We start from the raw sequence: 15504 nt of genomic DNA on the forward strand, positions 1-15504 counted from the left end.
ACGAAAAGCGTTATTCAACACTGTGTCGTTGCTGTCAGGGTAGGTAGCGGTGTTCTACTGCAACAGTAGCCTTTGGGAGGCCTGAGCGAGGTATGTCATCTACAGTTCCTCTCTCTGTCTGTATCTCTTCCATGTTCGAACATCATTGCGTTGGTTCACGCCTGGACACTTCTCTTGTCGAGAGACCTTCTTGGCAAAAAGTAACAATGCGGACGCTATCGAAACGCGGTATTGATCGTCTAGGCATGGTTGAACTACAGACAACGCGAACCGTGTACCTCCTTCCTGGTGGAATGACTGAAACTGATCGGCTGTCGGACCCCCTCCGTCTAATAGGCGCTGTTCATGCTTGGTTGTTTACATCTTTGGATAGGTTTAGCGACATATCTGAACAGTCAAAGGAACTATGTCTGTGATACAATATCCACAGTCAAAGTCTGCATTAGGGGCATCTTGGAACTGGGGTGATGAAAAACTTCTTTTGACGTGGTATACAGGAGTTCAGTTTATAAGACACTTTATACGAACATGCTGTCATAAATCGAAAAAATATTTGATAACATACAAATTGTATAGTGAAGGAAAAAGTGATCTATCTCTCCCGGATCTATCCTGGACTTGACCTACCCTAACGAAGTTTGGGACTCTTTTCCTCGCCGAAATGATACTTATATCAAGTTTAGAAGCGGTGATACGCAATATTGTGGTATTCTCCTTGATGGAGTGGACTGATGGGAGGGGGGAGTGATTAATTTCTAGACCAGTATGGTTATGTGTACATTAGTTGGCATGTTTCGTCTGATTCTTTAACAGGTTTCAGCCGAGTATATTAAGCAAACTATTAAATTTTTTTAGGTAAACATGTTTTTAGTTTAAATGTATGTATATCACAAAGATATTAAGTACTACAAAGAAAGATAGATTTAAAAGTTGTCTTTCTTACGGAGATTTTGAGAATAAAACCGTCCAGCAGATCGCTTGATAATTTGCTTCATTTATAACGTCGTTTCGGCTGCTGTTATCATCAGACATTAATTAAGATTAAAATAATGCAACAATGAAAAGTGCTTTAACACATTATCAGATTTTACAGATTGATTTATTAGGAAAGCCCAGATCATCTCTGTGTGATACGAGGTTTTGTTTCTCTGAAATGCAGTAAACATATATCTGTTAGCAACTGTATTTTGACTGTGGTTCTCTGTTTGTTTAATTAAGATAACAATTAGTTCAGTGTGACATTAATTTGACAGTTTTTGATCTACAATGTCGTGTATATACGTTTAGTGCAAACAGATCTGTAGTGAAAGTGAAAGATATAAACATTAATATCATACAGCAGCGAGACTGGATATTTCTTGGAGATATGTCACTTGCTGACTTATACTACGTCCCAGGCCCTATGGAACATAAACTTTATTGATTGACGCCGAATACTGGTTTAGAAGCTGAAGTTTTGTTATGCGCCTTTCAAAAAATTTTAACCTTCCTGGTTTCCCTCTTTTGTAGCCTGATAATATATAAAAACATGTTTTCTTCATTATAAATCTCATGAGGACGGTAGCCGAAACGACGTTACTGGTAAAGCAATACATTAAACGATGAATACCGTTTTATTTGCAAAATATTCACAATGATAGCAGACTATTTATGGAAACATATTTCCTCTATTAATTACTCACGGAGGTTTTTTACTGCCAGCTTGTGTACGATCACTCACCTTGGCACGGGAAGCCTCCACGTGTGATTTGTAGCAGAATTCGAGCAGGGCTACAGCCATCGCGAGCAGCAATCCACTGACCAAGATGTAGAAGATGCCGGCAACGTTACTCAAGGAAAGCTCACTGCGGGACGTGTCCTGCAGACAGACAGCAGTTGTTATGGCATTCGCGGTTTAGTACGCAAAATACCGACCTTCTCTCAATATTTATTTTGTGATATATGTTCGTCAGGCGTAGTCGCAGAATATAACACATAATTTTAAGGAGAATGGAAGACATCCTTGGACGACACACAGCTGTAAAAAGTGATACATTGCTATACTGGAAACATACATGTGATACATTGGTATACTGGAAAATTACATGTAAAAGAACAATCTTCCCCTACTTGTTAACTATAAAGTAGGTTTATAAAATTGGGACTTAACATTTATCTATAGGGTAAGTCTGGTCTCCACTAAACAAATTTCGTATGTCATTCAGGGATATTTTCTAAGTATTTTGGCATATGTAATCCGAGCTCTCCAGTGATTTGTTAAAGAGCATTAGTGTATTTTTTTATATATTCTTCACAACACAGCCTATTATCTAAGAAGCTAAAAGATACCATTGAGTTCATTCAACTACGCTTAAAAATCTAGGTTTTTTTATTTTACAAGCTAGCAGTTTTGAAACAGTAATTTGTGCATGTAATAGGATTTTTGGCTGGATTTAGATGTCGCTTTGCCACCTCTCAGACATTTCACGTTATTCGACAGAATATCAGACAATTATGTTCCTGTGTACTGAATTCCTTTCGGAGCCACTGACAGCTTCAATAATGAGTGATAAAGTTCAGTTTTCCTCTAATGTTGTAGATATGAAGATCACTGTTCCTGTCAAATTGTGTTGGATTGTTTATGAAAAATGTAATTTGCAAGTATATGTATTGTAGTGGTGTAGCGAAATGGCTAACTCCTTGAAGATGCAGTTGCATGACGACTGCGAGAGAATAGCAAATATTATTCATACTGTTCGCTGTTGTGCAATCAGTATTTTCTTTACAAGTGGTGAATTACCTCAAAAAATACATAACGCTGTAGAAACAGACAAAATATGTCAGGAGGTTGATTCGTTTATTTTGGAGGCTAACAATTATACGAAGAGCAGAAGTAACTGAACTCAATTGTTTGAGAAGCTCTGTAATATGTTTATTTTAGTTCAAGCTTTCATCATTACGTACAACGAAAAATTTGGAAAATTCTACCCTATTTACGGACTCCCGTTCATGTGCTACATCAATTATTGGTATGACTCTGTTTGTGGTACAAACCTGAAAGTAGTGCGTGCTTTTGAAATTCAGGGACAGTCCATTTTCAGAGAACCTTCTGACAATTCTTTGAAAAAATTCATTTACAGACTTGTCTGTTACTTTCACTCTAGTGAGAGTTCTTATTATGCAAGAATATTCTGAACAAATTACTTTTTCTGCTGACTGAATGTTGAGTAGAAAGGTGTTCTAACATTCAAGGGATAGAAGTGGACCCCAAACTGAACCTTATGGCACTGTCTTCGTGATTTCTCCCCGTCACTAAAAACTTCTACCCTTCCAAAATTGTCAGAATAATTCAGCACAACTTCCTGCTTTCTGTTTCTCAAGTACTATTCGAATCAGTTATGCATAGAGCTGTCAGTTCCATAAATCTTGCGTTTTTCTAAGAGTGTTACATGATTTAAACAACCAAAGTCTGGGAAAACTCACAAAGAATACCAGCTGGAGTTATTTTATTATTTAAAGCTCGTAACATTTCGTAACAGAGTGAATAAATATCGCTCTCATTCAAGCAACGGTTCTGGAATCCAAATTGTGATACGCTAAGAAAATTGTTTCTACTTAAATTGGGAACAATAGGTCTTTTACTTTCTTGTTATTTCCGTGAAAAAGGATTCTTGTATACTCTTGACATACAAGTTACGATCTGTTGTAATAAGATGCGTCTAATAAGTCGCATTGCTCCGACTCCACACTCACTCCTTTTTCGCATCTTGCACAGACGTTGATGTAATTGATTTTCAGAATTCCATCGCCCTCGATTGCTGTGTGACTCCATGCACGCAATGAGCATTTCAGGTCAACCACTCCATTGCTCACAGACTGCAACGTCGGTAACACCATTTGCACCGTACGTGAAAAATAACTTATCGGCTACATCACCAAATTGTCTAGCTATTGTCTCAGTCTGTACTTGTATGTTGAGTATCCAGTACGAATCGTGCAAAGTAGTATTTCTGATATTCCCAGATATCAAAGGTTCAATGGAATATGTCTCCGTTTAATGGAAATAAGATGACCATTATTAATAGCCTCACTGAAAATACAAAAATTAATTGAAAAGCTATGGTCTGTGTCAATGAATACCGTTTTTGCATGGGACAGTTACTTGCAACAAGAGGAGTATCAAGAAAAGCGGAGATAATGATTTCTCAGATTTATTCTTCGAAACGATTTTCCTTTTAACATCTGAAGAGAAGTAACGGTCACAGAAGCTGCAAGCATAAATATTCAAATGTGTTTTATACTTCAGTTGTCCTGCGTACTCAATACATAAAAAAATTGCATATAACATAACTGAAAAACACGATATGAAGTTATTAGTATTAAGACAAACTTTAAACCCTATTTCATCCTTTCTTCTGCTTTGATATCATTTCTTCTCTACGAATCTGCAGCATGATATCTTGTAATCATTGCATTCATTGTCTACATTTATGTTTCTTCTGTCTATTGCTTCATCCAGTGCCACATTAATCATCCTACATCTCTATGTACATTCGTACTCTGGAAACCATAGTGATGGCGTGGGTGAATCCTCACTGTACCACGTATCCATAAGATAGAGCTTCTTCCTGTTACCTTCATGTATGGAACGAGGGAACAATGAAATCTAAAATGCCTCTGTTCACGCCGTAGTAAGTCTCATCTTGTCATCGGGAGCGATACATAGACGATTGTACCAAATCCCTAAATTCGTTCACTCAAAGATCGTTCTTGAATCATTGTAAGTAGATAATCCCTGGACAGTTTGCGTCTGTATTCAGGTGTCTGCCAGTTCAGTTACTTCAGCATCTCCGTGATATGCTCCAATGGGACAAACAAACCTATTATCATTCGTACTGCCCTCCTTTCTGTAGTTTCAACACCACTTATTAGTCGTATTTGGTACAGTTCTCACACACTTAAGCAGTATTCTAGAATGGATCGCACGAGTGTTTGTAAGCAACCTCCTTTGCAGACTGATGGAATTTCTATAGTATTTTACTAATAAGAACGAGGTCTTTCACGTGATCGTTCAGCTTCATATCACAACAAACTGTTACAATCAGGTATTTGTATGAGTTGACGGATTTCAGTTGTCACTCATTGATATTATAGTTATAGGACAGTGTGTGCTTTGGCTTCCTGAAATGCACACATTTATATATCTGAAGGTTCAAATTAAGTCGCCAGCCTTTGCACCACTTTCAAATCTTATCAAGATCCGAGGGAATATATATGGAGCTTTTTCTGACGGTACTTCATTACAGATTACCGCATCGCCTGTGAAAATTCTGTGCGTACTATCGAAATTGGTTACAAGTTATTAACATAAAGCAATAACAGTAAGGGTCCCACCACACTTCATGAGGCACACATCACGTTATTTCAATATCTGTCGATGACTTTCAATCCTAGATAATGTGCCGTGTCCCCCCTAACAATAAATCCTGAATCCAGTCAGAAATTTCACTATCGAAAATTATCACAGGTGTAGTACTGATTTAGATGATTTTCACTAGTTAAGAAATACTATATCTACCTGATTTCCTTGATTTATAGCTTTCACAGTGTCATACGAGAAAAGTTCGAGTTGGGCTACTCATGATTGCTGTTTTCATAATCCTTGCTAGTTAGTATAAAAGATTTCATTCTGTTTGAGATATCTTATCACCTTTGAAGTGAGTATAAGTTACATTATTTCATAACAAATGAATGTCAAGGATACAAGCGTCAGTTTTGAGGAACACTTCTGCTACCCTTCTTGTAGACGGGACAGACTGTTGCGGTCTGTGATTTTTTCCAACAACTGGACAGGGTGTTTTTGATTGAAGGATCTAGGGTATAATGTGGTTAAAAGAGAGGGTAACTCAGCCACAAATTCGATACACAATCTGACAGAGATTCCATCGGATCCAGGAGTTTTGTTCAATTTTGGTGACTTTCACAGTTTATAAATATCAGTGACAATCTCTTTCACATTTTCTGTGATGCGAGAACTGAACTGGGGCAATACTCCTGGTTTTTATTTTGTGAAGGAGCATTTGAAAACGTGGCTCAGCATTTCTGTTTTTGCTGTGTTTTCACCCGTGGTCTAGGGGTAGCGTCTTTGATCAGTAATCAAAACGTTCTAGATCCCGACCCATGTCACAGTTTACATTTTGAGTGTAAGTCATCAGCAACGGCGGCCAAAGACTTCTAGCAGAACAAGTCACCCTCGTCCTGCCAACGGCCTTGTCAAAGAGGGAGGAGGAGAGGACAGAGGTTCAGGGCACTCACTTGCCCTTGGGATCGGACACTGCTCCTAAAGGCGGAAGAGTCAGCAGTGATCTACGGCATGAGAATGCAGAAGGTAATTGAAGCCACTGCATTAAAAACACGTCATGGCCTGTAATTAAAAAAGTGTCATGTTGATCTCTCCAGTGGCAAAAGATTCCGGGCTAGTTCCCCGTTCGCATCTCTGGGAATAGACTGCAGAGGAGGAGGAGTATATTGGTGTTTAACGGCCCCTTCGACGACGAGATCATTCGGGACGGAGCACAAGGATGAGGAAGGAAATCGGCCACGCCCTTTCAAAGGAACCATCCCGCCATTTGCCTCAAGAGGTTTAAGGAAATCACGGAAAACCTAAATCAGGACGCCTGCATGCGGGTTTGATCCGTCGTCCTCCCGAATGCGAGTCCAGTTGCTAACCACTGCTCCGCTTCGCTCGGTACTGCCAAGAGAGAGGAGAGCATGAGGAAAAGATTTAATAACCAACGAAAGGATAACTTTCTGTGAATCAGGACGTGGCATGTCAGAAGCTTGAACGTGGTAGCGAAGCTAGAAAATATGACTAGAGAAACGTGAAGGTTCAGTCTAAATGTAATGGGGATCAGTGAAGTAAAATGGAAACAGGACAGCAACTACTGGTCAGACGAGTATAGAGGAATATCAGTAGTAGCAGAAAATGGTATAACGGGAGTAGGATTTGTTATGAATAGGAAGATAGCGCAAAGAGTGAGTTATGTGAAAAGTTCAATGACATATTACTCTCATTAGAATCGACAGAAAACGAACACTGACAACGATAATTGAAGTGTACATGCGTACATCGCAAGCTGAAGATCAAGATATAGAGAAAATATGTGAGGATACTGAACGGGTAATTTAGTATGTAAATGGATATAAAAAGTTTAATAGTCATGGGGGACTGGAATTCGGCTGTAGGGGAAGGGGCAAAAGGAAGGGTTACGGGAAAATATGGGCTTGGTCCTAGGAATGAAAGAGGTGAAAGACTAACAGAGCTCTGCAACAATTTTCAGATAGTAATAGCATATACTGTGCTCAAGAATCACAAGAGGAGGAGGTATACTCGTAAAAGGCCGGGAGATACGGGAAGATTTAAGTTAAATCATGGTCAGGCAAAGATTCCGAAATCAGATAATGGATTGTAAGGCGTACCCAGAAACAGACATAGAATCAGATCACAATTCAGTAGTGATGAAGAGGAGGCTGAAGTCTCTTAGACTACACAGAAAGAATCAGTAAGTAGAGAAATGTAATATGGAAGTACTAAGGAATGAAGAGATACGCTTGATACTCTCTAAGGTGATAGATACTGAGATAAGGACTAACTCAAATGGCGGTTCAGCTGATGCTGAATGGGCATCTGCAAGAAGGGCAGTCACAGAAGTGGGAAGAAGAAACATAGGTACCGCGATTGCAACAACAACAAAATCATGGGTAACAGAAGTAAATGAAGTAAATAGGAAGTACAGAGAGAGAATGCAAAATGGCGGTATGAAAAATGTGAAAAAATCGAGAAAGAAACGATTGTCGGAAGAAGTGCTCTGCATACAGAAAAGTCAAAACCATCTTTGGTGAAATTGAAAGCAAGAGTTGTAACATTAACAGCTGAATGGTAACCCCACTGTCAAATGCTTAGGAGAGAACGGATAGGTGGAAACAGTACAGTGAAGATTCTGTAGAGGAACACAGGTCTCACGACGTGATAGAGGAATAAGCACGAGTCAATGTAGAAGAGACAGGGGATCCAGTATTACAATCTTAACTTAAAAGAGCTTCGGAAATTCAAGATGAAATAAGGCAGAAGGGATAGATAACATTCCTTCAGGATTTCTAACATCATTAGGGGAAGTAGCAACAAAACGACTGTAGACAATGGTGGGTAGAATGTATGAATCTGGCAATATACCATACGACTTTTGGAAAATAGGAAGAGCTATGCGAAGGTAGAAAGAGCTGAATAGTGCGAGTATTACCACACAATCAGATAGAAAGAGCTGAATAGTGCGAGTATTATCGCACAGTCAGCTTAACGGCTCATGCATCCATGTTGCTGACGAGAATATTATACAGAAGAATGAAAAAGAAAATTGAGTGTTAGTTAAATGATGATCTGTTTGTCTTCAGGAAAGATAAAGGCATCAGAGAGGCAATTCTGAGGTTGCTGTTAATAATGGAAGCAAGGCTGAAAAAAATCAAGACACAGACATAGAATTTGTCGATCTGGAAACAGAGTGCGATACTGTCAAAGAGTGAACAATTAGAGTGGGAGACTAAGAACGAAGGGCATGGAATAAAAAGGATGTATGTGAGGGATGTTATCTTTTGCCACTACTGTTCAATCTATACATCGAAGGAGCAATGAAGGAAATAAAAATGTTTCAACAGTGCAATTAAAACTCAAGGTGGAAGGATTTCAATGATAAAGTTCACTGATTACATTGCTATCCTCAGTGAAAGTGAAGAAGATTTACAGGATCTTATGAATGGAATAAACAGTCTAATGAGTAGAGAATATTGATTGAGAGTTAATGAAGCAATAGGAAATTAATGAGATGCATTAGAAATAAGAACAGTGAGAAACTTAACATCAGAACTGGGGATCACGAAGTAGACAAAGTTAAGAAATTCTGCTGCCTAGGTATCAAAACAACCCATGACGGATGGAGCAATGAGGACATAAAAAGCACATTAGCACACGCAAACCCTTCATTCCTGCCCAAGAGATGTCTACTGGTCAAACTTAGATGTTAATTTGAGTAGGAAATTTCTGAGAATGTTCTTTTGGAGCGCAGCATTGTATGGCAGTGAGACATGGCCTGTAGGAAAACCGGAACAGATGAGAATAAACTGATCATTCGAACATTATGACCACAGACCTACTTTCGATATAAACATTCACGATGGCATCCATGGGTCCAGTGGAGCTCGTGAAGGGCACCATGACGGTCAAAGAGTATCCAGACAACGTAAACCCATTCATGACGACCATCTTTCCCGACGACAGTGGCATTTTTCAGCAAGATAACGCGCAATGTCATGGGTCCATGAATGTGACGGAGTGGTTCCAGGAACACAGTGACGTGTTCCAATTGATGTGCTGGCCTCTTAACTCATCAGATATGAACTTAATCGAACACATCTGGGATGTAATTGAATCTGGAGACAGAACTCATTGCCCCCCTCCCTGGAATTTACAGGGAAAAATGTGGTGCCATCACCCTCCACCTCCATGCTCCCTGCCACGACGTGTCACCGCTGTTATATGTGCCGAAGGTGGACGTACCGGCTGTTAGGTATGTGGAGATAATTTTCTGGCTGATTACTGTAGAAGTAATTCAGATGTAGTGCTATCGAAGAATGTTGAAAATTATTTAAACTGATAATGATTCTCCACAGAATCGGCGAGGGAAAGAATATATGGAAAACACAGAAAAGAAGAAGGGATAGTATGATATTACATTCGTTAAGACGTCACGGAATACCTTCCACATACTAGAGATAGCTGTAGTTGATAAAAGTTGTAAAAGGAGACAGAGATTGGAATACATCCATCAAATAACTGAACACTTAGGTTGCAGTGCTACACTGAGATAAAGATATTGGCAGAGGAGAACAATGTGTGCTGGGCTGTATGAAACGTGTTGGAAGACTGATTGCTCAAAAAAAAACAAATTCTGCTCCTGTCCCGTTCGTAAGTTTCTTAGACACTAAGTTTGGTGCGACTAAAAGACTTCACTTAACGACTGCAGTTTATTTGGGTTTTGTGTGAGGTATTTAGGTAATATTCTGCTACGGTAGTCGTTGAAAACCTGATATCCACAAGAGTTTCACTCAGCTTGTCTCAGTCTATAGTTCTGAACTTTTGTCTGCACATATTATGTAGAAGCAGTTTTAGAAGATTCTTTACTGTGTCTGTATACCACGGAGGATCACGTCTACCAGTACGTTCAAATAGGTAGATACCCATCAGGTGCACGGTCAAATATCCTTTTAAACTTCAGTCACTTTTCTTCGACATGTTCCTGCTCAGAGCTAAATGTTTCAGTATCCTCACTGAGATGTAATACTACTGGCTCTTTGCTGAACATATAAAAGCTTCTAATTGTTTTAATGCCCTTTGTTCATTGGTAAACATTGTTGTTACAACTGCCTTATGATCAGTGATAAAAATTTTTTATGTTGACATCCTCAAAGAGGTGAAGTCTATTTGTTGTCATTATATCCAATATATTTCCATGATGAATGTGCTTTCTAGCTATATATTGTAGGTAGTTCTCAGAGAAGGCTTTTAGTAATGTTTCGCAGTACATCTTGACACACCCTCCACCTACGAAACTGTAATTTTCCCAACTGATGGTTCGGCGATTAAAGTCTCCTCCAATGATGAGAGTGTGATTGAGGGACGTACGTACTTGTGAACTTAGGTTCTCTGTAAAGATTTTGGTAGCATCTGGAGGTGAGTCTTGTTGGTAGAAGAAGGATTTGATTATACGTTTATGCCAACCCTTCGTTTTCTTGCCCAAAGAATCTTATATATAGCGTAATTTCTCCCTCGATGGACTTCAGTTTCTTGTCTACTGCTGCGAATAAACTACCTCCGTTACCCATCAAAATACTCTTTGACTACAGACTTTAATTTCCTCAAAAAAGTCATTGCTGACAGTTTTGGGTTTTAACCAGCATGCAGTATGGAGTATTCATATGGAATAATTTTTTGGGACAACACAGTACTTAGAACGAAAATAATGACTGCTCACTATCGAGCAGTAACTATAGTTAGTGATGTTCACCCACGGTCGTCATGTAGATATTTCTTCAAGAAGTTAGGCATTTTAACTGCCCTATCATAATTTATATGTTCGCTAATTAAATTCGTTATAAACAATCAACCACAATTTGAGAGGAATAATGATGTCCATACCCACAACACTAAATGAAAAACCATCATTATTTCCCATTACTGAAGCTGTCAGTGCGTCAGGAACTGCAACAACAAAATTGTTTGATATTTTGTCAAATAACATAAAACGTCTGACGGGTGGTGTCGCAAGTTTTAGATCCAATCTAAAATCATTTCTCCGGGACAGTTGCTTCAGTTAAATAAACAGCGTTCTATTTTAAAACCGGAAACATGTAAAAAGGTTAGAGTCTAGGTGTAGTTCAATGAGGATTAAAAAAGTAATATCTTAATTCATGTTAACACTAACCATGTAAACATATCCAGTAAACTAACTCGCTCCACATCATTTCGATCAGGGAACTGTTAAAATCAACGTGTAGTTACGTAAATAATGAACAGAAATTACTCCCGAGAGTTTTCTTTTATTAGACGTTCTCGAGGTATTTGAGCTGTAATATTCCACGTTCCATCAAATTCTGACAATATTAAATGGTTACTATTTCATCAAGAGTAACTTCTGACAGCAATTTTAGGGAGAGTTCCTCGTCATCCTACATATCCATTATTACTCACTTACCTTTTCCTCCGTACCTCATACAGGTTTCCTATATGTACTTTCATTTGCTTCTCTGAAATAATGTTAATTTATTTTAATATCGTAACGATAATATTCTCTATGGCCATAAAAATCTCCGTCTCCGTACGCTTCCCCTGTCCCCCTCCCCCTACCTCTCTCTCTCCCTCTCTCCTCTTTTCTCTGTCTGTCTTGTCCGCACGTTCAGTCAGATCTTACTCCAGTGTTCTTATTGTTAACTTAAAACCTACTCTGCTGTGTTCCCATTCCATCATTTTAATTATTGTAGTTATTCCTTTCATCGATAATGTGGATTGTCTTCTGACTTCATAATACACTTGATCCTGTTCAGAGCCTGAATTGTATCCTTCTTTTTAATGTTACTGTTTCATTCTGCTTAACTATCATCCATGCTTATGCTTAGATGAATAGCTTAGCTTAAGTAGCGAACACCACGCTTCATCGTGGCATGTAATTTCTTTCTGAATGTCTTTCTAGTGATCGTTACTACTGGGGTTCGGCCTAAATCCATATCTGTACATTTTTAGGTGCAGCGGCCGAGTGTTTGGTTCACAAGTCGTAAAATACTCACCTTGTCTGTTTAATAGTTCCCCGTACCTTCTGGTTTTCTCCAAGAACAGCTTCTTATCCTGTGTTTTTAGAAGGCATTTGTGACGGTCATCTGAGACTTATCAAAGAAGTCTATAAGTCTTTTATGGCTCATTTGTCTTATGCAATCCATTTTCTCCAGTATTCTTGCCTTAGTTTATCTCCAGTCTTTAACTTTACAACATCGATTTTTATCCGTAATAGGTTTTCTAGAGTCACTGTCTTCCGTAGCAGTTGTTGAACTTTTTATTTGCAGTACAGTTAAGGCGGAAAAACGAATGTCGTGAGGTTGATTCGGGTTGATTCTTTCAGGAATAGTTTTCCACCGTCAAATCCATTAATTAGAAAGCCCCCTCCACATCATGTAGCTTCACGTGAGTTAAAAGTCACTGGCAAAGTGCAAAGACACACTATGCACTGGTTTCGTCTGCTAGAAATGCCACAACTTTTTGCTCTGTAGCGTAAGCATATCTACACTCTTCACTTTGTAAGCAGTAGCTGTTTCCGGGATCGCTAGAGCAGTCGTCATCGCTTCGACGTTGCGCGACCTTCATTGTTCTGCTGGTTAAAATTCGACTTTGTCAAGTGTTTCATGTTGATGGCGTTTCTACTCTGCATCCTACAAGAATTTGAGTTCAGAACATTACGTGCTCGAACTTTTTGGCGTAATATTACACTAATACATTAATTTTTCCAGATTTCAGATGTGTTTTTTGCGTGACCAAGGCGGATCCGTAGTTCAGTGCGAACGACTCTGTTCCACGTTTAAGGATCAATACAGGTCTTTCATGAAATCATCGGTGAATACAAGTCATCGTTCAGTTACTATCACATTTATATAATGTTACTACGGGGTTAGAAGTTATATGGAGTTCTTTTTGTTCTAATTTTGACTATTTCTGGTTATTGTACACTAGGTGCGGTCCTGGAGGATTTCTGTAACTTCATTGCTGAGCTACAGTGTTTTTATTCTTGAGCAATAATCAACCATTATTCCAATTACTGTTTAATTATTTCTCACGTGGAAACAATTTATAACTGATCACGCTTTGTTGGTCAGCATCCTATGTCGTAATCGACATGAACACACTTAACTGAATCCTTTCTACCTTCACTGCAATCGTTGTTTACAGAAGCAGCTAAAGGTAGGTTACACTTATTTCTGTGCACGCGTATTACAACAAGAATAAGAGAGATCAGATCTGCAGATAACTTCAAGACATGTTCTAATCCTGATTATGTTGAGAATGGCTATTGTGATTAATTCTTCTTTTGAATAAGTGGAAGTTTATATAACGTGGAGTCTTTATCTCCACTACATACGTGCTGCTTATAAGAGAGGATGCTGACTGTTTTGCATCGCGTTAGTAAGCATTGAATACATCGGCCTTAATTTTGCATGACCTAAGATAATGTTCAAGATGCCATATGTTAACCGTTGCGCAATGTAAGTCTTCCTTATCAGTGAATATCTCACAAAAAGACGTCAGATCGTGCTATTATTCACATATGAGTCAAAATCTACTTTACTAGGGGAGTATTTTCACGGTATTGATACTGAGGTCATCCCAGTTATGCACTCAGGTTAAATTTAAGAATGAGTAGGAGGCTCTCACACTCAAGGTCAAAAGAATGTACTAAATTTCTATCCGCTCGCCTTTCTTGGCAGTTGGCAAAATCAGACTGATTCGTTATTTTCTGTTACTGCAGCTCGTGAAAATAGCGCAAATCCTGACAGTACCTGGTTTCCAAACCGTCTGATTTACACAAATTTATTACTTGGAGAAGGGTAAATACCATTCGAGAAACACAGGCAATGAAATATATTAGGAAAAAGTTACACGAAGATAGATTTCCGATTCACACGAAAAGCACAATAAAAGACCTGAAAAAATGAATGGTGATTAGGGTTTAACGACTCATCGAACTGGTTCTTGGCGACAAAGGACCGGTTTGGACTGGAAAAGTATGGAGGGGGAATCATAACCATCTTTTCAGAGTAATCAGCCTTAAGCGATTTAGAGAAACGCCGGAATCCTAAATATGGCCGGCGTGATGGGATTTGAACCACGGACCTCCCGAATATGTGTCTACTGTAACACACCATTCGGAAGCAGGGTCAAGAAAACGAGTGGTCTTCTGTCCTAAATTGGATTACAACATATGGGCAACTCTGGGTGGACATGAAAGTAACCAATTAAAGCACAGTCGTTTTTTGTTAATGTGTCGTGGAGACCGGCTATTAGAATACGAAATGTTCTATATCGGAGAATTTAGAGAGGTCAGGTAAGATGCTACAAGACTGAGTGGCGAGGTTTGTTTCCAACACCAGGGACTACTCTCAAAAAGGGAATATGCATTTCGTATGAACTTCACCTACCTTTCATTGTGTGTGTGTGTGTGTGTGTGTGTGTGTGTGAGAGAGAGAGAGAGAGAGAGAGAGAGAGAGAGAGAGAGAGAGAGAGAGAGAAAACAATAAAAGAAAACGAATATTAAAAGTGAATCTCAATGTCTTAAATAAACAGAAATTACAGCCAGTCGTACAAGATGCAAATTGTGTTTACTTCAAGCATATATACAGAAATTTGCTATCGGGTTGCTCTCAAACGTGCAAATTTCCACGTCTTTCGAGTGTTTTGTTTAGCGTGAAAGTGTTTACTTGCTTAATGCGCGAGTCCTTTTGTAATTAAAACATAATTCTGCAGAAGTAATATCTGTTACGAAATATGAATCTCGCATTCCGTACGCGCCGAATAACGTTGGTGCCTTTGTGAATTTAACGCCAACGAGCAGCCTCTGTAGTTAAACAAGGTAACAATTTTCTCAAAAATCTTCGTATATCCAGTGGGAATTATCGTCGTTAATGTCTATGACGTCGATGGAGTTACAAATAACGAAATGTCGGCCTAACGAGGGCCTTAGAGTGAGATAAAAGGTTAAATGCACGTATTCTGATATTAAGTTCATGAACGATTTGTTTAATTAAATACCTACCTCTGAATACAACGAAATATCCTGTGTAATTAGAAAGTCAGGAGGCTAACAGTATAGAACAAAACAATTATTCTCCTTCTCTTCCCCTACGCTTACTTCGTTGTTGGCGTTATCTGTGTAC

The 15504-nt window shown here is 38.8% G+C and overlaps 1 protein-coding gene across 1 annotated transcript in view; it reads right to left on the reverse strand.

The window, feature by feature from the left end:
* The window catches only part of LOC124612968 (glutamate receptor 1-like), a 1095838-nt gene that overhangs the window by 15120 nt on the left and 1065214 nt on the right, over positions 1-15504 (reverse strand). The window contains exon 17 of the mRNA XM_047141496.1: positions 1721-1858. Within this exon, the coding sequence (XP_046997452.1) occupies positions 1721-1858 (138 nt within the window). The remainder of the gene's footprint in view (positions 1-1720; positions 1859-15504) is intronic.

Source organism: Schistocerca americana, chromosome 4, assembly GCF_021461395.2.
Source record: "Schistocerca americana isolate TAMUIC-IGC-003095 chromosome 4, iqSchAmer2.1, whole genome shotgun sequence".
Classification (NCBI taxonomy): domain Eukaryota; kingdom Metazoa; phylum Arthropoda; class Insecta; order Orthoptera; family Acrididae; genus Schistocerca; species Schistocerca americana.